This window comes from Cebidichthys violaceus, unplaced genomic scaffold (genome assembly GCF_023349555.1).
Source record: "Cebidichthys violaceus isolate CVI_PGR_0920_01 unplaced genomic scaffold, fCebVio1.0.p SCAF_109, whole genome shotgun sequence".
NCBI lineage: Eukaryota > Metazoa > Chordata > Actinopteri > Perciformes > Stichaeidae > Cebidichthys > Cebidichthys violaceus.
This window is the reverse complement of record NW_027176273.1, coordinates 127,938-150,470: the sequence shown is the minus strand read 5'-3', so window position 1 is coordinate 150,470 and position 22,533 is coordinate 127,938. Positions and strand designations below refer to the sequence as shown.

Here is a 22,533-nt window from a genome sequence, read left to right as displayed (position 1 = left end):
TATTTAGGATTTTGGATGATGTGCCGTGAAAAATGCTGTTGCAGTAGTCGATTCTGGAGGTGATGAAGGCGTGGATCAGAGTTTCAGCAGCAGAAGAGAAGAGAGTGATGGGCGGAGACGGGTTATGTTTTTTAAGTGAAAAAAGGCAGTTCTGGTGATTTGTTTGATGTGGTGTTCGAAGGAGAGGTTGCTGTCAAACAAGACTCAGAGGTTGCGGATGTGTGGGGAGGGAGACAGAGTGGAGTTGTCGATGGTGAGGCAGAAGTTGTGATTGGTTTTAGTGAGGGATTTTGGACCGATGATGATCATGTCAGATTTATCACAGTTGAGTTTGAGGAAGTTGTTTTGCATCCATGATTTAATGTCAGTGAGGCAGTTGGTGAGAGTGGAGTGAGTAGCAGGGGTTATGGCCTTTGTGGAGATGTAGAGCTGGACATCATCAGCGTAGCAGTGGAAGTGGAGACCATGTTGACGTATGATGTTACCAAGAGGGAGCAAGTAGAGGATGAACAGAAGAGGACCAAGCACCAAGCCCTGGGGGACGCCTTGAGACAGAGGAGCAGTGAAGGAGGTGCAGTTGTTGATGCTGACGAACTGTTGTCTGTTTGTGAGATATGATTTAATCCAGGAGAGAGCAGTTCCGGTGATGTTGAGGGATGATTCGAGGCGGGAGAGAAGGATGTTGTGGTTGATGTGTCGGGGACTGAACCGGAGCTGAGGGAGGAGTTAATGATTACTGTGATGAGTGGTGAGATGGTTGGTAGACAGTCCTTGACGAGATTGGATGGGATGGGATCCAGGATACATACCCATTTACTATGGACCTCAAGGGAGTCCAGGAGAATGCTGAAATCCTGTTTCAGTAATTCAGAGGACTGGTTGGAAATGTCATTGCATCCCACATGCACAACCACGTCAAGTGGGTGTTTGGCCAAGATGCTGGGAAACTTTCCAGGATGTCAGTTACCTTTGCACCCAGAAAGCAAAGAGCAGCCGCCACTTGAGGGAGCAGGGCCCTCTCTTGGAGTCTCTCCACGTCGGCAGTGCTGGGCCTTGGCGACGCAGCGTACCTGAACCTGAAGGTAAGGATCCCTTCTAGCGTAAGCAGAGCTGGAGCTTGTCTTATGATGGACTGGTCTTCCCTCCCTTACCTAAATCTTAGGGGGGCACCAAACCGACGGTTAAGACTTCCCTCTTGAACCGTTATATTCCGTTTGTAATAAGCCAGAGAAAGGTCTCGCTGTCAAGGACCCGATAGTTATTCCACAAATATAATATGAATGGGTCTGAGTGGATCTGAGTTCCAGGCTGGTTCTGGTCCTCCACAGTCCTCTCCATCAGCTCAATGTTTTCTCCTCCGCGTAGGTTCCCATGTGATAAAGTAACCGGTCCTTGCGAGGGAATCTTATACCACAAATTGAGCCGCTAAACGGTTTTGTTCCTGTGTGAATCCTGATGTCTCTTCAGATTTGTCTTGTTGCCAAATCTTTGACTGCAGAGTAAAATGTTTCTCTCCTGTGTGAACTACCATCTTCAGACTTTTGTTACTTTAAAGTCTTTGATAACATACTGAGCAGCTGAATGGTTTCTCTTAAGTGTGGATTCTCATGTGTCTCTGTAAACTTCGTCTCTGTGTAAAAGATTTCTTACAAACGGAGCAGCTGAATGGTTTCTCTCTGGGGTGGCTTTTCATGTGTCTCTGTAAACTTCGTTTCTGTGTAAAAGATTTCTTACAAACGGAGCAGCTGAATGGTTTCTCTCTTGTGTGGCTTTTCATGTGTGACTGAAAGTGTCCCCTTGTTGTAAAAGATTTCTTACAAACGGAGCAGCTGAATGGTTTCTCTCTTGTGTGGCTTTTCATGTGTGACTGAAAGTGTCCCCTTGTTGTAAAAGATTTCTTACAAACGGAGCAGCTGAATGGTTTCTCTCCAGTGTGGCTTCTCATGTGTCTCTGTAAACTTCCTCTCCGTGTAAAAGAGTTCTTACAAACTGTGCAGCTGAATGGTTTTGCTCCTATATGAGTTCTCATGTGTCTCTTCAGACCCCTCTTAAAGTTAAATCTTTTATCACACTCAGAGCAGCCAAATGGTTTCTCTCCAGCACTACATCTTGAATCACTGACAGAAACTTCATCATTACTCTGATAAATTAAACCTGACTGAGGTTCTCTGGTCTCCTCCCAATCTTCACTGTCATCAGTCTCAGGTTCAAAAGCGTCTCCAGTCTTATTAAGAGGATCTGGGTTCCTGTCTGGTTCTGGTCCTCCACAGTCCTCTCCATCAGCTTCTGTTTCTATCTGTTCAGTTTGTCTCTGATGAAGCTGTGAGGACTGAGGTTTCTCTTCATCATCTACAATCTTCACAGGAGTGAATGAGAACTTGATATCAGCCTCCTCCAGACCTTGAAGCTGCTCTCCCTCCTGACTGGTCCAGAGTTCCTCCTGGTCCTCTTTAATGTGTGGGGGCTCTGGGTCCTCCTGGTCCTCTTTAATGTGTGGGGGCTCTGGGTCCTCCTGGTCCAGACTGGAGCTCCAGTCCTGCTGCTCAGAAGGAACCTCTTCTTTAACCACCAACAGCTGCTGGACGTCTGCAGGACAGAATGAAGTACAGACACATTACTGACCACCTCTCAGACTAAACTTAAACCAATAACAATAGTGAATTGTAGTTCAGAGAAGAAGAGATTCAGCAAATGTATGATGCCAGTTAGTTAGTTTAATTTTCAACCCTTTATATATTTATTTGCATTGCAAGCTGATCCAAGCTTACTCTGGTAACATTTATTTATGAATAACATTTTTTACAGTTTTTATTAAGTGGTGTGGAATGCCATTGTGGAAGGTTGAGGTTGCGACTCCGACCCTAAAAGAGTGTCAGGAGTAATGAACGGGAGAAATGCCAGACAAGAAGAGTGTGCGGCAGAATTGAAATGGGTAGCAACCTGTCCAGATTTGGAGAAGAAGAGGATCTGTCAATGTTACATTACATTACAATCATTTAGCAGACACTTTTATCCAAAGCGACTTACAAGAAGTGTATTCAACATAGGTATTCAAGAGAACTACTAGTCACCAGAAGTCATAAGTGCATCTCCTTTTTTAAACAAGCATCTAAGAGCATGAAGCAGAGCAAAAGTACAGAAACAAACTAGTATGAATACAATAAATGCTAAGTGGAAGGCTCAGGGTAGTACTTCCTGAAGAGGTGGGTTTTCAGCCTGCGCCGAAAGATGGGCAGCGACTCTGCTGTCCTGACGTCAGTGGGGAGTTCATTCCACCACTGTGGGGCCAGGACAGAAAACAGACGTGACCGAGTCGATCGGCCGCCAGGACCTCTGAGCGACAGGGCGACCGATCGCCCCGAGGCAGCAGAGAGAAGTGGTCGGGCGGGGGTGTGAGGCTTGACCGTGGCCTGGAGATAGGAAGGAGCTGTTCCTTTCACTGCCCTGTATTCTAGCACCAGAGTCTTAGACTGGATGAGCTCTTACAGGGAGCCAGTGTAGAGAACGGAGAAAGGAAGTTGTGTGGGAGAACTTGGGGCGATTGAACACCAGGCGAGCTGCAGCTTTCTGGACAAGCTCCAGAGGTCTGATGGCCGACGCCGGGGCTCCGGCGAGTAGAGAGTTGCAGTAGTCCAGGCGGGAGATGACAAGAGCCTGGATGAGAACCTGCACCGTCTCTTCAGTCAGGAAGGGGCGAGATCCAGAGCACAATGTGTCACATGTGTGTGTAAGAGTGCTGCAGCTCAAAGCGCCCCAAAGACACCAGTAAGAATAGCTGGGTGTGTGGGGAATGTGTGGGGGAGTGCAGACCATTTGCTCCTACAGGGAGACATAACAAATCTGAGTTTAGGAGTACCAAAACTAGTATTACTTAACCCTACAAACAGGGACATGTAAATAACCACAGTAAAAAGCTTACTGTGTAGATCAGAGGTAGCTAACACGGAGCCCGTGGGCACCTGGTCGCCCGCAGGGACCTATTGAGTTAACCACAAGGCATGTTCTAAAAATAGCACTAGTCACCATGGAGCTCCACCATGGAAGTGCTACCCTGAGCCTTCCACTTAGCACTTATTGTTTTCATACTAGCTTGTTGCACTTATTGTATTCGTATTACTTATAGCACTAACTGTTTCTCTTGTTTCTGTACTTTGGCTCTGAGTTATGCTCTGCTTCAGGCTCTTAGATGCTTGTTTAAAGGAAATGTACTTATGACTTCTGGTGACTAGTAGTTCTTTTGATTACCAATGTTGATGCACTTATTGTAAGTCGCTTTGGATAAAAGCGTCTGCTAAATGACTGTAATGTAATGTAATGTAAAGCTCCGTCTAAAATGTTTAAGTTGCTGTTCTTTTTTTAATCAAAAACGCTTGCATTAATGTTGACTTTAAAATTACAATATTTCTTGGGGAGAGACAGCCAGGTCGAGGCCGCCGCACCGCACTAGGTTTTCAGGTTCCGAATGGTGGGCGCTTCCTGTTGGCACTGTCCGTCGTCATGTCCGCCAGTCCTCGGAACAGGCCGCGGGGCAACATCTCGTCTCGTGGGTGGCGGGGGTAGAGGCGAGGCAACGCAGTCCGACCAAAAAGGCCCGGACTAGAGGTTTGAACAAGGGGGCACCTGAAGATTGAAATTCAATCGTCCCCTCCTCTTTAAAAAATATTTAAAGTCAACATTAAATCTTTTGTTTATGTCTGTGTGTTCTTGTGGCTTGGGCAAGCCATGGGCAGCTGCCGCAAGCTGAGCTTGCCCTTTCTCTCCAGAGGAGCGATTGACCAGATCATCAACAGTGAGCATTGTCCAAGGCCAGGAGGGGACGATTGAATTTCAGTCACTGAGCTGATCGATGAGATGAAGAAGCTGAAATATGACCCTGTGACTGTTTTTGCGTATATTGGATAATAAATAATTTTGATTATAACTTAGACCAGCTGTTCTGTAATTGGAAACGGACGAGAAGCACATGAGGGAGGGAGGGGCAGTTTCTCTCTTTGTTCAAAAGCTTGGGCCCTGACAAAACCGTAGACTTGCTTCGACATGTTAAACCCGGCCTCTCCACACAAAAGCACAAAAGCAAATAAGGATCCCAAAAAGAGAGCACCATCATCAACAGTGAGCATTGTCCAAGGCCAGCAGGGGACGATTGAATTTCAGTCAGTGAGCTGATCGATGAGATGAAGAAGCTGAAATATGACCCTGGGGGACACTTTGGGGGTTAAGGAGTTGTGTTTCTCCGGGGAATCTTCAGATCAACTCTGGAAGATAGGACAGCTGGGTGGAAAGGATTCTCTATTTCATGACATCTATTTTGTTAACAATAGCAGGCACGTGCACAGACATTTTGGGGGGCAGGTGCTCATTCTGCTCGGCCTGTGACTGTTTTTGCGTATATTGGATAATAATAATAATTAAAGCTGCAAGCAGCATTGATCGGGCCCTCGCAACGTCACACATGTCGAGGGTACTGGCAGGACTCTGGTTGATGCGGCAATGCATTTCTGTGACCATCATACACTGCATGCACAAGTTAGATGATATTTCCTGCGTCGACCAGCAGCATAGCAAGACCATGTTGCCAGGTCTTAAGCCTCAAATGTTTTGAGTGTACCTCCGATACAATCATAAATGTAAGCCTGTTAAGATCATTAAGAAAATGAACGTGCGAATGTGCTTCAGTATTTGTAACATAACAGACTGTCAGGTTACTGGGATGGAGTTCAACTCCCTGCAGTGTCCTACTGATTGTATTTGGACTTACATGAAAGTGAAAGTCGAAATTTTGTAGGGGGCGCTATTGAGCCGATTTAACACTCTGATTGAATAAAATCATATTATAGAACTACATTTTGGCCTTGTGATCTGTGTGTCAAGTTTGCTTGTGTTTCAAGCTTTTTTAACCTCTCCAAATGACCATCGTTTTTCACGGCGAAGACTGCGTTACCACGGCAACGGCGTTCGACGAAACATCAAAAGCTTAGAGAACTGGCATTATGAACTTCTTACATTTGTGTGGAACAAATTTGATGTTGATCTGATTTTCCAACTAAGAGAAACAAGCCAAAGTATAAAGACTTTAACTTACTGTTGCCAGTAGGTGGCGCTATGACTATGATTCAAAATTGGCTTGCAGATGTCTTCAGGCCTGGAGTTTACTCAAACATGTGAAATCTGGTAAAGATCTGATGATGCGGAGTCAAGTTACATCAGTTTATTCGTTCATGGCGAAGGATCAAAATTCGCAGAGCCGCCACGTCGCCACGCTTCGACAACTTCCTACAATTTTCACAATGAAGCATTATCAAGGTCTTAAGGCTTTTGTGACAAAATTTGAGAGGGATCCGATTAATCTGTGAGCAGTAGGGTGTCAAAGTACACAATCTATGACTTCCTGTTGCCACTAGGTGGCGCTATTACTAGGATTCTAAATTGTCATATACATGTGTTCAGGGTCAGGATGTTATGACATATGAGAAATTTGGAGCAGATTAGGCAATGTACAGCCGAGTTACAACAACTTCCTGTTTCATGGCGAATGGTGTTTTTTTGCCGCCACACCACGGACACATAGTTCGATACCTTTTTGATCTTTGAGTATCGTTTCACTGCCAAGGTCTCAAGAGCATACTGACCAAATCTGAAGGCAATCGGGTTTAATCTCTAGGAGGAGTTCGTTAAAGTACGGCGCCTTGAAACGGTCCAAAAACGTCATCAAATTCAAAATGGCCGACTTCCTGTTTGGTTTAGGATATACCTCCTTTTGACTTTTTTGTACGTCCCATCACGTTCCACATACCTACCAAATTTCATACAGCTAGGTGAAACCCAAAGTTGGGGCTACTCTGTAGGGGGCGCTATCGAGCCAAAATGTCATGCTGCAGCTGGACACCCCAATAATACTGGAATTTTCACCACGATTGAATTTTGTGCCAAATTTCAAAAGATTCCCAGTATCCCAAGCACCTCCTTTTTGCAATGAAACTGGTACGATAATAATAATAATTAAAGCTGCAAGCAGCATTGATCGGGCCCTCGCAACGTCACACACGTCGAGGGTACTGGCAGGACTCTGGTTGATGCGGCAATGCATTTCTGTGACCATCATACACTGCATGCACAAGTTAGATGATATTTCCTGCGTCGACCAGCAGCATAGCAAGACCATGTTGCCAGGTCTTAAGCCTCAAATGTTTTGAGTGTACCTCTGATACAATCATAATTGTAAGCCTGTTAAGATCATTAAGAAAATGAACGTGTGAATGTGCTTCAGTATTTGTAACATAACAGACTGTCAGGTTACTGGGATGGAGTTCAACTCCCTGCAGTGTCCTACTGATTGTATTTGGACTTACATGAAAGTTAACAGAACAGCAGTGTCATTTGTTTTTACTTGAACACTTTAATTTGACACTGTTTTCATTTTAAGCTCTTCTGTAACTTTAGATTGTAGTGTGAAGCATTCATTGTAACATTTAACCTGATTCTCATGTAGAAGCTCTAGACAGATCATTTATACTAATACCCACTGACATGGTTTGAAAAACACTGTTGATTAACTTTTGTTCTCCAAGCATCTTAGTTTGCACATATTTAGATCAGAGAAGTCTTTTTCTCATGGTGTGCCCACAAACCCTGTTTGGGCCGCTGTTATTATAGAATTCTGTTTACGTCCGTGGTTGCCAGTAGGTGGCGCTATGACTATGAGTTAATATTGGCTTGCAGAAGTCCTAAAATCACGACAGCAATCAAGCATGTCAAGTTTGGGGCAGTTTTGACAAAGTAAGGTTGAGTTACAAAAGCTTGATGGATGATGGCGAATCATGTAAAATTGCCGCGACACCAAGTCCATGTTATCCGATGAAACATCAAGCTTTTAGTAACTTTTAATCGTTAAGGTCTTTAGGTTGTTCTGATCAAATTCTAAGCTGATCGGATTATTTCCCTAGGAGGAGTTCGTAGTACAGCTCATGGAAATGGAAAAAAACATGAGAAATTCATACAAAATTCAAAATGGCGGACTTCCGGTTGGGTTTAGAGCATGAACCCCTAAGACTTTTTGTTAAGTCTACATGTGATACATCTGCTTACCAAATTTTATACAGCTAGGTGAAACGTACTGCAAGGGCTGCATCGTCAAAAAATTGTAGGGGGCGCTATCGAGCCAACTTGCCGCTCTGAAGCATTAAAATCACATCAGATAACTACATTCAGGATTATAAATGTGTTTGACAAGTTTGGTTACGTTTTGAGCATTTTTAGCCCCTCAAAAACACTTTTGTTTTTCGTGGCGAAGAATGCGTTGCTACGGCAACGGCCTTTCACGAAACAACAACCTTTGAGTAACATTTCATCACAAAGATCTTTAGATTGTAGTGACCAAATTTGAAGTTGATTTGATTAATTCCCTAGGAGGAGTTCGTTAAAGTAGAGCGCCTGGAAATTGAAAAAACGACACTAGAAATTCATACAAAATTCAAAATGGCTGACTTCCGGTTGGGTTTAGGGCATGGCCCCAAGAGACTTTTATTTAAGTCCACATGTGATACATATTCCTACCAAATTTCATACATCTAGGTCTAACGTACTGCGAGGGCTGCTTTGTCGAAATATTGTAGGGGGCGCTATTGAGCCCAATTAAAACTCTGATTGAATAAAATCATATTATATAACTACATTTTGGCCTTGTGATCTGTGTGTCAAGGTTGCTTGTGTTTCGAGCTTTTTTAACCTCTCCAAATGACCATCGTTTTTCACGGCGAAGACTGCGTTACCACGGCGTTCGACGAAACATCAAAAGCTTAGAGAACTGGCATTATGAACTTCTTACATTTGTGTGGAACAAATTTGATGTTGATCTGATTTTCCAACTAAGAGAAACAAGCCAAAGTATAAAGACTTTAACTTACTGTTGCCAGTAGGTGGCGCTATGACTATGATTCAAAATTGGCTTGCAGATGTCTTCAGGCCTGGAGTTTAATCAAACATGTGAAATCTGGTAAAGATCTGATGATGCAGAGTCAAGTTACATCAGTTTATTCGTTCATGGCGAAGGATCGAAATTCGCAGAGCCGCCACGTCGCCACGCTTCGACAACTTCCTACAATTTTCACAATGAAGCATAATCTAGGTCTTAAGGCTTTTGTGACAAAATTTGAGAGGGATCCGATTAATCTGTGAGCAGTAGGGTGTCAAAGTACACAATCTATGACTTCCTGTTGCCACTAGGTGGCGCTATTACTAGGATTCTAAATTGTCATATACATGTGTTCAGGGTCAGAATGTTATGACATCTGAGAAATTTGGAGCAGATTAGGCAATGTACAGCCGAGTTACAACAACTTCCTGTTTCATGGCGAATGGTGTTTTTTTGCCGCCACGCCACGGACACATAGTTCGATAACTTTTTGATCTTTGAGTATCGTTTCACTGCCAAGGTCTCAAGAGCATACTGACCAAATCTGAAGGCAATCGGGTTTAATCTCTAGGAGGAGTTCGTTAAAGTACGGCGCCTTGAAACGGTCCAAAAACGTCATCAAATTCAAAATGGCCGACTTCCTGTTTGGTTTAGGATATACCTCCTTTTGACTTTTTTGTACGTCCCATCACGTTCCACATACCTACCAAATTTCATACAGCTAGGTGAAACCCAAAGTTGGGGCTACTCTGTAGGGGGCGCTATCGAGCCAAAATGTCATGCACATATTGGACATCCCAATAATACTGGAATTTTCACCACGATTGAATTTTGTGCCAAATTTCAAAAGATTCCCAGTATCCCAAGCACCTCCTTTTTGCGATGAAACTGGTACAATAATAATAATAATAATAATAATAATAAAAAACATTAGAATAACAATAGGTCCTCCGCTCCGACTACGTCGGTGCTCGGGCCCTAATAATAATAATTAAAGCTGCAAGCAGCATTGATCGGGCCCTCTCAACTACACGCACGTCGAGGGTACTGGCAGGACTTTAGTTGACGTGGCCATGCATTTCTGTGACCATCATACACTGTGTGCACGAGTTAGATGATATTTCTGCGTCGACCAACAGCGTAGCAAGATCATGTTGCCAGGCATTATGCCTCAAATGTTTTGAGTTTACTCCGATACAATCATAAATGTAAGCCTGTTAAGATCATTAAGAAAATTAATGTGTGTGAATGCGCTTCAGTGTTTGTAACATAACAAACTGTCAGTTTACTGGGATGGGGTTCAACTCCCTGCAGTGTCCTGCTCATTGTATTTGGACTTACATGAAAGTTAACAGAACAGTAGTGTCATTTGCTTTTACTTGAACACTTCAATTTAACACTGTTTTCATTTTAAGCTCTTCTGTAACTTTAGATTGTAGTGTGAAGCATTCATTATAACATTTATTCTGATTCTCATGTAGAAGCTCTGGACAGATCATTTATACTAATGCCCACTGACATGGTTTGAGAACCACTGTTGTCTAACTTTTGCTCTCCAAGCATCTTAGTTTGCACATATTTAGATCAGAGAAGTCTTTTTCTCATGGTGTGACCACAAACCCTTTTATTAAGTTCAGTGTTTGGGCCGCTGTAATTATAGAATCCTGCTTACGTCTGTGGTTGCCAGTAGGTGGCGCTATGACTATGAGTTAATATTGGCATGCAGATGTCCTAAAATCATGACAGTAATCAAGCATGTCAACTTTGGGACAGTTTTGACAAAGTACAGTTGAGTTACAACAGCTTGATGGATGATGGCGAACCATGTAAAATGGCCGCTACACCAAGTCCATGTTTGATAAATTCTAAACTTTTAATCACAAAGGTCTTTAGATTGTTCTGACCAAATTCTAAGCTGATCTGATTAATTACCTAGGACTAGTTCGTAGTACAGCACCTGGAAATGGGAAAAATACACGAGAAATTCATACAAAATTAGAAATGGCTGACTTCCTGTTGGGTTTAGAGCATGGACGCCTAAGACTTTTTTTTAAATCCACATGTGATACATCTGCTTACCAAATGTTATACATCTTGGTGAAACGTACTGCGAGGGCTGCATCGTCAAAATATTGTAGGGGGCGCTATCGAGCCGAGTTGCCACTCTGAAGCATTAAAATCACATCAGATAACTACATTCAGGATTTTAAATGTGTGTGACAAGTTTGATTTTGTTTTGAGTATTTTTAACCCCTCAAAAACACCTTTGTTTTTCATGGCGAGGAATGCGTCGCCACGGCAACGGCATTTCACGAAACAACAAGCTTTGAGTAACTTTTAATCACAAAGGTCTTTAGATTGTTCTGACCAAATTCTAAGTTGATCTGATTAATTCCCTGGGAGGAGTTCGTTAAAGTAGAGCACCTGGAAATTGCAAAAACGACACTAGAAATTCAGACTAAATTCAAAATGGCTGACTTCCGGTTGGGTTTAGGGCATGGCCCCAAGAGACTTTTATTTAAGTCCACAGGTGATACATGTGCCTACCAAATTTTGTTAATCTATGTGAAACGTACTGCGAGGGCTGCTTCGTTGAAATTTTGTAGGGGGTGCTATTGAGCCGATTTAACACTCTGATTGAATAAAATCATATTATAGAACTACATTTTGGCCTTGTGATCTGTGTGTCAAGTTTGCTTGTGTTTCGAGCTTTTTTAACCTCTCCAAATGACCATCGTTTTTCACGGCGAAGACTGCGTTACCACGGCAACGGCGTTCGACGAAACATCAAAAGCTTAGAGAACTGGCATTATGAACTTCTTACATTTGTGTGGAACAAATTTGATGTTGATCTGATTTTCCAACTAAGAGAAACAAGCCAAAGTATAAAGACTTTAACTTACTGTTGCAAGTAGGTGGCGCTATGACTATGATTCAAAATTGGCTTGCAGATGTCTTCAGCCCTGGAGTTTAATCAAACATGTGAAATCTGGTAAAGATCTGATGATGCAGAGTCGAGTTACATCAGTTTATTCGTTCATGGCGAAGGATCGAAATTCGCAGAGCCGCCACGTCGCCACGCTTCGACAACTTCCTACAATTTTCACAATGAAGCATAATCAAGGTCTTAAGGCTTTTGTGACAAAATTTGAGAGGGATCCGATTAATCTGTGAGCAGTAGGGTGTCAAAGTACACAATCTATGACTTCCTGTTGCCACTAGGTGGCGCTATTACTAGGATTCTAAATTGTCATATACATGTGTTCAGGGTCAGGATGTTATGACATATGAGAAATTTGGAGCAGATTAGGCAATGTACAGCCGAGTTACAACAACTTCCTGTTTCATGGCGAATGGTGTTTTTTTGCCGCCACACCACGGACACATAGTTCGATACCTTTTTGATCTTTGAGTATCGTTTCACTGCCAAGGTCTCAAGAGCATACTGACCAAATCTGAAGGCAATCGGGTTTAATCTCTAGGAGGAGTTTGTTAAAGTACGGCGCCTTGAAACGGTCCAAAAACGTCATCAAATTCAAAATGGCCGACTTCCTGTATGGTTTAGGATATACCTCCTTTTGACTTTTTTGTACGTCCCATCACGTTCCACATACCTACCAAATTTCATACAGCTAGGTGAAACCCAAAGTTGGGGCTACTCTGTAGGGGGCGCTATCGAGCCAAAATGTCATGCCGCAGCTGGACACCCCAATAATACTGGAATTTTCACCACGATTGAATTTTGTGCCAAATTTCAAAAGATTCCCAGTATCCCAAGCACCTCCTTTTTGCGATGAAACTGGTACGATAATAATAATAATAATAATAATAATAATAATAATAATTAAAAAAAACATTAGAATAACAATAGGTCCTCCGCTCCGACTACGTCGGTGCTCGGGCTCTAATAATAATAATAATAATAATAATAATAAAAAACATTAGAATAACAATAGGTCCTCCGCTCCGACTACGTCGGTGCTCGGGCCCTAATAATAATAAAATATATTAATGTTAATAATAAATACTATTCCAATATGGGAGAAAACATGTTCTGAGTCAAAACATTATATTGCTTAATATGATGTGAAGAACTATTGAATCCAATGTATTCATTTGTATTATTATGTTTCTCTGTTTAAATGTAAAATCAATAAAGTTAAACCTGGCCAAGAGAACGCAGTTATGTTAAATTATTGTATATAAAACACGACCACACAATACGGTGTGTTAGGCACTGTACACACTCTAAGCAACACTCGTGTGTTTTAAAGAGAAGAAGTGAAGAGAACCAACCTGCTCTGTGTAACCGAAGCTGAGGGTTGAAATCACCGTCCAGTAGTTTCCGTTGTCGCTCGTTCTCCTCTTTTGAACGACAAAGTTCCTCCTCGTACTCTGCTATCGTTCTTTCAAACACACCAAATATCTCTTCAGCAGCCGCAGTTAGTCGCTGGTTGACTAAACATCTCAGCATTTGGACTTTAGACATTTTCACACAACGACACGAACTTGTTCTCCACACGAACTCCGTTCAGACACTGTGAACACAACACAGAGAGTCTGACGACAGACGTGTTTCTTGATCACATGCTGTGAAGTTGGCCTCAGGGAACGATACAGCTTCCGGGACACATCCGATGCGGAATTTCAAAATAAAAGTTCGGAAGTGTTACTGAAATTACAGACTTCGTCATAAAAACACAGACAGGAAGTTAAATGATTAAATAGACTTTTTAAAGAATAACATACATGTTGTAACACACTGTGGTGTGATATATGTTCAAGGAGTAGAGAACAAGAAACACATATGAATAAATGAAGCTCTTTCACTTCTTTCCTTTCCTTTATTGAGGAATGTCTGAATAGTGTCCGCTGGTCCTACCTGTCCTCCTCGTCGTAAAACTGCGTGTACCCAACCCCCACGCTTCCTTAGGACTTCATTCATCAACGTCTCTGTTGGAGCAATACGTCTCCTTCCCCCACTGTGTACACCTCACATTCCTGAAGTCAGCTCACCCAACTCATCTCATTACCATACAGTTGTTTTCAGCTCTGAAAAGCCCGTCTCAAAGGTCTCTCTCTTTCCCTCAAAACATTCACTACTTGTATTTTATAGTTTGATACATAGAATGATTATACTTTTATGATTTAACACTTCTTCAAACAAACATGTTATAACATTATATCCACCACTAGGTGTGCTTATTAAACACACTAACATTGCTTTTTAACATTAAAATATTTCACAACACAACAAAGAGACTCATATATGAATAAATGAAGCAGCTCTTTCACTTCTTTACTTTTATTGTTAATTAGTGCCGACATGGAGTCACTGCACATGTCCTTTGTCTGGTGTCTGTTGGTCAACCCACCAAAATAAAATTGCACACACTTCAACTGTTTACACAGCAAACAAATTCAAAGTATGTTTAAATATTTCAGTTTTGTGACTATGAACTGCTACATTAGAGTATTTTTGATCTGTGTACTCAGTAAATCAGTATTTTTATGTCTTACCTTGATGTCCACCTCTGGATCTTTTCTCTAAAACTCGTCTTTGTTACGTCTTTCCCAACATGCCTGTAACACTTTTTTTTAGTTGTGTGATTCTAAGATGTATCCAATAATTAACCAACAGTTGTTTTTGATGTTATTTCTCTCGTCTCTACTTCACAGGTGATGTCCTTACTGAACCTGTACGGACTCTGAGGGTCCTGGTCTGGATTACATCTGGTTTCTGATGCTGAAGCCCCATAATTTAATCTGGATTTAATTAGTTTTCTATTTTTAATGTGGTCTTTCCATGTTAATCTGCTGTCATAGTGTACTTTGAATGTCTCTAATATTTCAAAATTTTCATTCAGATTCAGCTGAAAGTTTCATAAAGAACATTACTTTCATTTTTTTCAGATGACAATTTAAATCCTCATTTCTTTCCCTCATATTTCAACTTGTTTTTATTCCTTCTTGCAGTTTTTGAACACCATCTTCTAAATGTCTTACTTTTTCCCCTCTAAGGCCCCAAATCGTCCACAAATAAATAACATTCCCACTTCTGTTGACAAAGTTCCAAAGATGTCATTTATTGCATTATATATATATATATATATATATATATATATATATATATATATATATATATATATACATACTTACATACTTTCTCACCTCATCTTCTCGACATAAATGTAATCCAAGGTTTCCTAAATCCACTCTGACAGCCTACTAATATCTGCTGTTTCTTTCTTTGCGTTCCATTAAATGTACATATATGTGATCATTTGATCTTTCCTTGGCTTCCCTATAGGAACAAGAACGGCCTCCTTCCACCTTGCTGGTGTGCTTCCTTCCTCCCTCACTTTATTAAACAATGTTAGTGACTTATTCGGCCCGTCACCACTTAAATGTTTTACCATAATATAACATATCTCATCATTTGTAAATGGAACACTTCATCTTCAGTATTCTCCTTCTTCCTCAAGTCCTCCCTACTTTCAAACCTTGTTTCCTCCTCTGGTTTGTTTTCCTTCGTCACAATAATTGTTAGAACTGAGTTTATCTTTATGAAAGTATTAAATGTCTCAGTTTTCTCTTTATTAGTCAGGATAACTCCACTCTCTTCTTTCTAATCCTCACTTCTTAAAAAGTGAAGAAAGAAAGTCACTCTCTTCCTTAAACCTCCTCCAGTCGGCTTCATTCCCATAATGTCTTCTGTGTGTTGAAGTCCTCACACTTCACTCTCTTTCACTTCTATTTCTTCCTATTTCTCAATTCTCAAACATGGATTATAATAATTCCTTCCTTTCAACCCACACTTCCACACACTCCATGTATTTCCCTATACATAGGACTCTATGAGGAATCCCTTTTGTCTGAAGGTGAAATGTTTTTATTGATTCTTGTTACTCTACGTTAGTTCTGTCTGTTTTCTCCATTTGTTTTGAACATAATTGTGTGACTTAAACATGATACAATAATATAATACAAAACAATACTAACACCAGCTTCTATATTACGTCTTTAAATATAAAGTACCACAACATTACGGGTCGGGCAGAAAGTCTTCAGTTTTATTTTGAAAGCTGTCCAGCGGAAGTGATAGTTGGTATTTCCGCCGGTTAGCTTCTCCGTTAGCTTCTCGGTTACCCCCTCGTGAGCAGAGAGAACCGTTAGCTGAAGCTAAATAACGGCAGAACAACAAACCGTCAGAGTTCAGTTCCGTGAACAGAACGGAGATGGAGCGACACCGGAAACTGCTGCACGAAATGAAGCCGAGAAGAAGAACAGGTTTGTTTTCTTTCTCATGATGCTAAGCTAACGTTAGCTGGTTAGCCGCAGCTAGCTGGCTTCAGTTCGAGTCTTTAACTCCACACACGTCATCATCGATCAACAGCTTTATAACGCTGATTAATAACGAAATAAATGATGTGTTATTACACATTAAACCAGCAGCAGAATGTAACGTGTTGTGTTTTATAAACAAATACAATGAAGTGTACTGAAGTAGAATATCACCACAAATACTGATTTATGAAATCTTATTTTATATATATATATATATATATATATATATATATATATATATATATATACACACAGTATATATAGATATACTTATACTGTAGTATATATAGTATATATATATATATAGTATATGTATATATACTTATACTATATATACACACACACAGTATATATAGATATACTTATACTGTATATATATATATATATACAGTATAAGTATATCTATATATATATCTATATATATATATACTTATATATACAGTATAAGTATATATACATATACTATATATATATATACTATATATACTGTGTGTGTGTGTAGTTGGAGCAGCTCATCATGATAATTTAAACATTTAAACATTAAATAATAAAATCATCATTAAAGCTACAAGCAGCATTGATCGGGCCCTCGCAACTACACGCACGTCGAGGTTACCGGCAGGACTCTGGTTGACGCGGTCATGCATTTCTGTGACCGTCATACACTGCGTGATCAAGTTAAACAGTATTTCCTGCGTCAACCAGCAGCGTAGCAAGATCATGTTGCCAGGTCTTAAGCCTCAAATGTTTTGTGTACCTCTGATACAATCATAGATGTAAGCCTGTTAAGATCATTAAGAAAATGAATGTGCGTGAATGCGCTTCAATGTTTGAAACATAACAGACTGTCAGTTTACTGGGATGGGGTTCAACTCCCTGCAGTGTCCTGCTGATTGTATTTGGACTTACATGAAAGTTAACAGAACAGTAGTGTCATTTGCTTTTACTTTAACACTTTAATTTAACACTGTTTTCATTTTAAGCTCTTCTGTAACTTTAGATTGTAGTGTGAAGCATTCATTATAACATTTAACCTGATTCTCATGTAGAAGCTCTGGACAGATCATTTATACTAATGCCCACTGACATGGTTTGAGAACCACTGTTGTCTAACTTTTGCTCTCCAAGCATCTTAGTTTGCACATATTTAGATCAGAGAAGTCTTTTTCTCATGGTGTGTCCACAAACCCTTTTATTAAGTTCAGTGTTTGGGCCGCTGTAATTATAGAATTCTGCTTACGTCCGTGGTTGCCAGTAGGTGGCGCTATGACTATGAGTTAATATTGGCATGCAGATGTCCTAAAATCATGACAGTAATCAAGCATGTCAAGTTTGGGACAGTTTTGACAAAGAACAGTTGAGTTACAACAGCTTGATGGATGATGGCGAACCATGTAAAATGGCTGCTACACCAAGTCCATGTTTGATGAAACCTCGAGCTTTTAGTAACTTTTAATCACAAAGGTCTTTAGATTGTTCTGACCAAATTCTAAGTTGATCGGATTAATTCCCTAGGAGGAGTTTGTAGTACAGCACCTGGAAATGGGAAAAAACAGGAGAAATTCATACAAAATTCAAAATGGCTGACTTCCTGTTTGGTTTAGGATATACCTCCTTTTCACTTTTTTGTACGTCCCATCACGTTCCACATACCTACCAAATTTCATACAGGTAGGTGAAACCCAAAGTTGGGGCTACTCTGTTGGGGGCACTATCGAGCCAATATGTCATGCCGCAGCTGGACACCCCAATAATACTGGAATTTTCACCACGACTGAATTTTGTGCCAAATTTAAAAAAATTCCCAGTATCCCAAGCACCTCCTTTTTGCGATGAAACTGGTACGATAATAATAATAATAATAAACATTAGAATAACAATGGGTCCTCCGCTCCGACTACGTCGGTGCTCGGGCCCTAATTAAGGAGCTGATCAATAGAAACAGGAAGTCTCTCTCCAGTTCAGTTTGTCCGCTCTGGGCCACCGTAGGACCAAAGAATCAGAACCAAGTCCACGACGTCCTGGTTTTATTTGTTGTCTCTTTCTTTTTGCTACTGGATTCATTTATGAGGAGCGGAGGCAGAAGGATGAAGCTAAGCTAAGCTAACGGACACAAACTTTAAGTGAGGACCGTTTTCTGAATAACTTGATGAAGCTCGACGTGACAGATTTAGTCCCAGAGCATCGTGTCATCACTGACGTTGAATCATAAATGGAGGATAAACATATTGTATCTCTATAATATATATTTTATATATATATACCTCATAGTAGTACAGAGACCAGACACTATGTGTATAAATGTTTGTGTATAAACTATATGTTACAAACAATAACCACCTATATAACCTATATGACGTTATGTTGAGCGTTGATGGAGCTGCTATAATGTTAGCTTAGCATAGCATAGATCAGTCCAGACTCCATTCAGAAAACAAGTATTTAAAAAAAAGTTATTTACTTGTCGTCTTGTAGAGAGAACTAACAAAACATGAATTCAGAATTTGTATAAATCTGCATCATTATGTCGTTATTTCAGCATCACTTGTTATTTGTTTATTGTAATTAAATCACTTTTAAAGTAGTTTCTTTTGGGTTCAAACAGCTGTAGTAAAGCTGACAGCTTTTAGTCTCCAGGTGAAACTCACGACACCGGCCGTGACTCAGCGACGGGCTCAGCTGTCTCTCCCTCACTTATTTCTACGCTATCCGTCACATAAAAGGTGAAAACGTCCCCAAAAAATCTTTAAAGCACTTCAGAATTATTTCCCAGGTTCTGCCAATCAATCAATCAATCTTAAGACAGATGTGAGGAGACGCGATACCAGAGCAGTTTTTAAGATTCATATTAACGTCTGTCTGTGTCTCAGTTTTACCTTCAGATGTACAAAAAGTGATCGTCGGTGAAGAAGAGCAGCAGGAGTGGCGCTCCAGTCTGGACCAGGAGGACTCAGAGTCCCCACACATTAAAGAGGACCAGGAGGACCCAGAGCCTCCACACATTAAAGAGGACCAGGAGGACCCAGAGCCCCCACACATTAAGCAGGAACAGGAGGAACTCTGGACCAGTCAGGAGGAAGAGCAGCTTCAAGGTCTGGAGGAGGCTGATATCACCAAGTTCATATTCACTCCTGTGAAGAGTGAAGATGATGAAGAGGAACCTCAGTCTTCACAGCTTCATCAAAGACAAACTGAACAGATGGAAACAGAAGCTGATGGAGAGGACTGTGGAGGACCAGAACCAGACTCTTCTGAGACTGAAGTCAGTGATGGGGACTGGGAGGAGACCGGAGAACCTCTGTCAGGTTTAAACTCTGTGAATAATGACGATGTTTCTGTCAGTGAGTCCAGATGTAGTGCTGGAGAGAAACCATTTGGCTGCTCTGAGTGTGAGAAACGATTTGGAACTAAGGCAGATCTGAACAGACACATGAGAACTCACACGGGAGAGAAACCATTCAGCTGCTCTGTATGCACAAAATGTTTTGCACGAAGTACGTGTCTACAGAAACACATGAGACTCCACACGGGAGAGAAACCGTTCGGCTGCTCCCTGTGCGGTAAAGCTTTCATTGAAAGTGGATACCTGAAGATCCACATGAGGTCTCACACGGGAGAGAAACCATTCAGCTGCTCCGTCTGTAAGAAATATTTTGCCTGGAGAGGACGTTTACGGAAACACATGAGAATCCACACGGGAGAGAAACCGTACGGCTGCTCCATCTGCGAGAAGAGTTATTTGCAGAAAGCTCACCTGAAGAGACACATGATAACGCACACGGGAGAGAAACCCTTTAGTTGTTCAGTGTGCGATAAAAGATTTTTGACCAAGGGACATCTGAAGAGTCACGCGATCACTCACACGGGAGAGAAGCGATTCGGCTGCAGCGTTTGTAACAAAAGGTTCGCTTGGCGTCGACAGGTCAAGAGACATAAATGTGTCGGTCGACGGTTCTCACAGCTTCATCAGAGACAAACTGAGGAGAACAAAGAGGCGGAGCCTCCAGCCAGCAGCTCAACTCAACACAAGGAACCAGAACTAGACATGAGCTCATATCCAGAACCAGGTCCTGATGAGGAGACTGGAGACTCTTCTGAACCTGAGACTGAAGTCAGTGATGATGATGACTGCAGTTTAAAGTCTCAGTACGACAAACACAACAACGGTTGAGCTGCTGTCAGTCGGGTTAAAGAGTTTAGCTTCTCAGCTTGTGGTCTAACATACTGGATTAAAACAATATAAGGGATTCAAAACATTTTGACATTGATATATAAATCGACCAATATTCTAATAAAATATCCTGGAAGGGTCCATTTACAATGTAAAGTCACAGGTGTAATTCATGATGTTCCAGTTAAGTCGCCCCCAGTTACACCTGAGTTTACTGGCTGCTGGTCTCAGAGGGTCCAGTCTTAGACCCAGTTCTCTCGGGGACTCGTGTAATCTGGGGACCTCTAATAATCTGTCGTAATCGTGTTGGTCGTCGCTGATGTGAATCTGCCTCGTTTATCTAATTCGTCAGGTGAGAATTCCACATGACAGGTCAAGTGACAATATGAATCATTTGGGTTTTTGGAGTTTTATCAGCGTTTTGGGTGCAAATTCAGGCAACGCAAACACATTCAGACTGGAGACAGAGGTCTGTGTGTATAATATAATATGTATCATATGAAGTATTAATGTGTGTGTGTGTGTGTGTGTGTGTGTGTGTGTGTGTGTGTGTGTGTGTGTGTGTGTGTGTATGTGTTTGTCTCTCAAACTGCACTAACTAGCTCATCTCAAACACACGTTTTGGACCCCGTTGTTTTAATCAGTTAAACACCAAAAACGTGTTCTGAGGTGCGTCGAACTGCCTCACCTCGACTTTGCCTGAAGAAATTACCCACAATTCATAGCGTTGTGACGTTAAACATGAGGGTTACCAGTGGCAGCATGGAGACATTAAAAAAAAGTTCCGATGAGAGATGGAGGATGATGGAGGTGAGGAAGGAAGTTGCTTGCATCTGGAAGTGGAGACCACATTGTACCAGGAAGGACCTGCAGTTGAACTGTCCCCCCCAGGTCCGATGCTTGGACCTTGGACACAGAGGGTCACAGAGTGTGTTTGGTAAGGAGGTTGGCATTGGTGGATCTCAGGTTGCGGGTGGGAGCGTGTCGATGCAGGAGGTCAGAAAGGTATGAAGGGGCGAGGTTGTGAAGGGCTTTGTATGTGATGAGAAGAATCTTGAAGTGGATTCTTTGCTGTATGGGGAGCCAGTGGAGGTTTTGAAGGACTGGGGTGATGTGGTCTCTGGTGTGGGAGTGTGAGAGCAGACGGGCAGCAGAGTTCTGGATGTATTGAAGTTTGTTGATGATTTTGGTGGATAAACCTTACAGGATGCTGTTGCAGTAGTCCAGTTGAGAGATGATGAAGACAAGGATGAGGAGGAGAGGGAGGGGCGGAGACAGGTGATGTTTTTGAGATGAAAGAAGGCGTTTTTTGTGATGTGATTGACGTGGCGTTCATAGGAGAGGGTTTGACCAAAAATTATTCCAAGCTGACGGACATGTGTGGAGGCAGGAACAGTGGTGCCATCGATGCAGAGGGAGAAGTTGTGGTGGGATTTGTTTTGTGATTTGGGGATGATGAGGATTTCAGATTTGTTGCTGTTGAGTTTAAGAAAGTTGGCTTGCATCCAGGGTTTTATGTCTGTGAGGTAGTTGGTGATGGTGGAGAGGGGGGTGGGGGTGAGGGATTTGGGTGGAGATGTAGAGCTGGGTGTCATCAGGAATCAGCGGGAACAGGAACAGCAGTCGGCCGGACCGGACAGGGAAAACATACAAAGGCTGGAAGTGAAGTGAACACGGGACACAAGAGGCAGGAAACTTCAAAATAAAACGGGAAACAAACTAAACAAAACTCAAAACTCTGACAAAATGAGAGGTTTTCTAAAGGGACTCTGGTGCTCAGGAACACTATTGCATTAGTCCACAGGGAGCGCCAAAAACTACACAACATGAAAGTTCCTTGTAGTAACTTTAAATACAACGGCGCACTAAAGTACAAACTACAATGAAAATAATGTGAACACGGAATGAAAAATAAAAAATGTATTAGAAACAAATTAACTTAATTTCAAGGGACCTTCAATTTCCATGAATTCATGCTGAGTGTTGTCTAACTCGATGAATCTTTAACAGTTCTTTAAATCTTTAGTTTAAACCCAGTTTAGTGTCAACTGTTAATAATTCACTCTAAACATCAGTCGAGGTGGTTTTAATTCTCATGAATTGA

At 41.5% G+C, this 22,533-nt stretch overlaps 2 protein-coding genes across 2 annotated transcripts; one reads left to right on the top strand and one right to left on the bottom strand.

Annotated features, from left to right (window-relative positions):
* Window positions 1–1,338: 1,338 nt before the first annotated feature.
* On the bottom strand, window positions 1,339–13,424 carry LOC137889597 (zinc finger protein 184-like). The gene is made up of 3 exons (XM_068733529.1): window positions 13,208–13,424; window positions 1,809–2,586; window positions 1,339–1,641 (listed from the first exon to the last, which is right to left on the bottom strand). The coding sequence occupies exons 1-3, from the start codon at window positions 13,398–13,400 to the stop codon at window positions 1,545–1,547; spliced, it is 1,068 nt and encodes a 355-aa protein (XP_068589630.1). The 5' UTR covers window positions 13,401–13,424; the 3' UTR covers window positions 1,339–1,544.
* A 2,628-nt stretch (window positions 13,425–16,052) lies between these two features.
* LOC137889556 (zinc finger protein 771-like) lies at window positions 16,053–21,969 on the top strand. The gene is made up of 2 exons (XM_068733468.1): window positions 16,053–16,201; window positions 19,129–21,969. Exons 1-2 carry the CDS (start codon window positions 16,150–16,152, stop codon window positions 20,427–20,429), a joined length of 1,353 nt encoding a protein of 450 aa, XP_068589569.1. The 5' UTR covers window positions 16,053–16,149; the 3' UTR covers window positions 20,430–21,969.
* The last annotated feature ends 564 nt before the right edge of the window (window positions 21,970–22,533 follow it).

What these genes read in the sequence shown, in the direction of transcription:
- LOC137889556 (XM_068733468.1), top strand. Translation starts at nt 16,150, where the DNA reads ATGGAGCGACACCGGAAACTGCTGCACGAAATGAAGCCGAGAAGAAGA. An exon ending in GAAGCCGAGAAGAAGAACAG is followed by an intron (nt 16,202 to 19,128) that starts GTTTGTTTTCTT and finishes TCTGTGTCTCAG; the next exon opens with TTTTACCTTCAGATGTACAA.
- LOC137889597 (XM_068733529.1), bottom strand. Translation starts at nt 13,400, where the DNA reads ATGTCTAAAGTCCAAATGCTGAGATGTTTAGTCAACCAGCGACTAACT. An exon ending in GCTTCGGTTACACAGAGCAG is followed by an intron (nt 2,587 to 13,207) that starts GTTGGTTCTCTT and finishes TCTGTCCTGCAG; the next exon opens with ACGTCCAGCAGCTGTTGGTG. An exon ending in TGCTCCGTTTGTAAGAAATC is followed by an intron (nt 1,642 to 1,808) that starts TTTTACAACAAG and finishes TTTGTAAGAAAT; the next exon opens with CTTTTACACAGAGACGAAGT.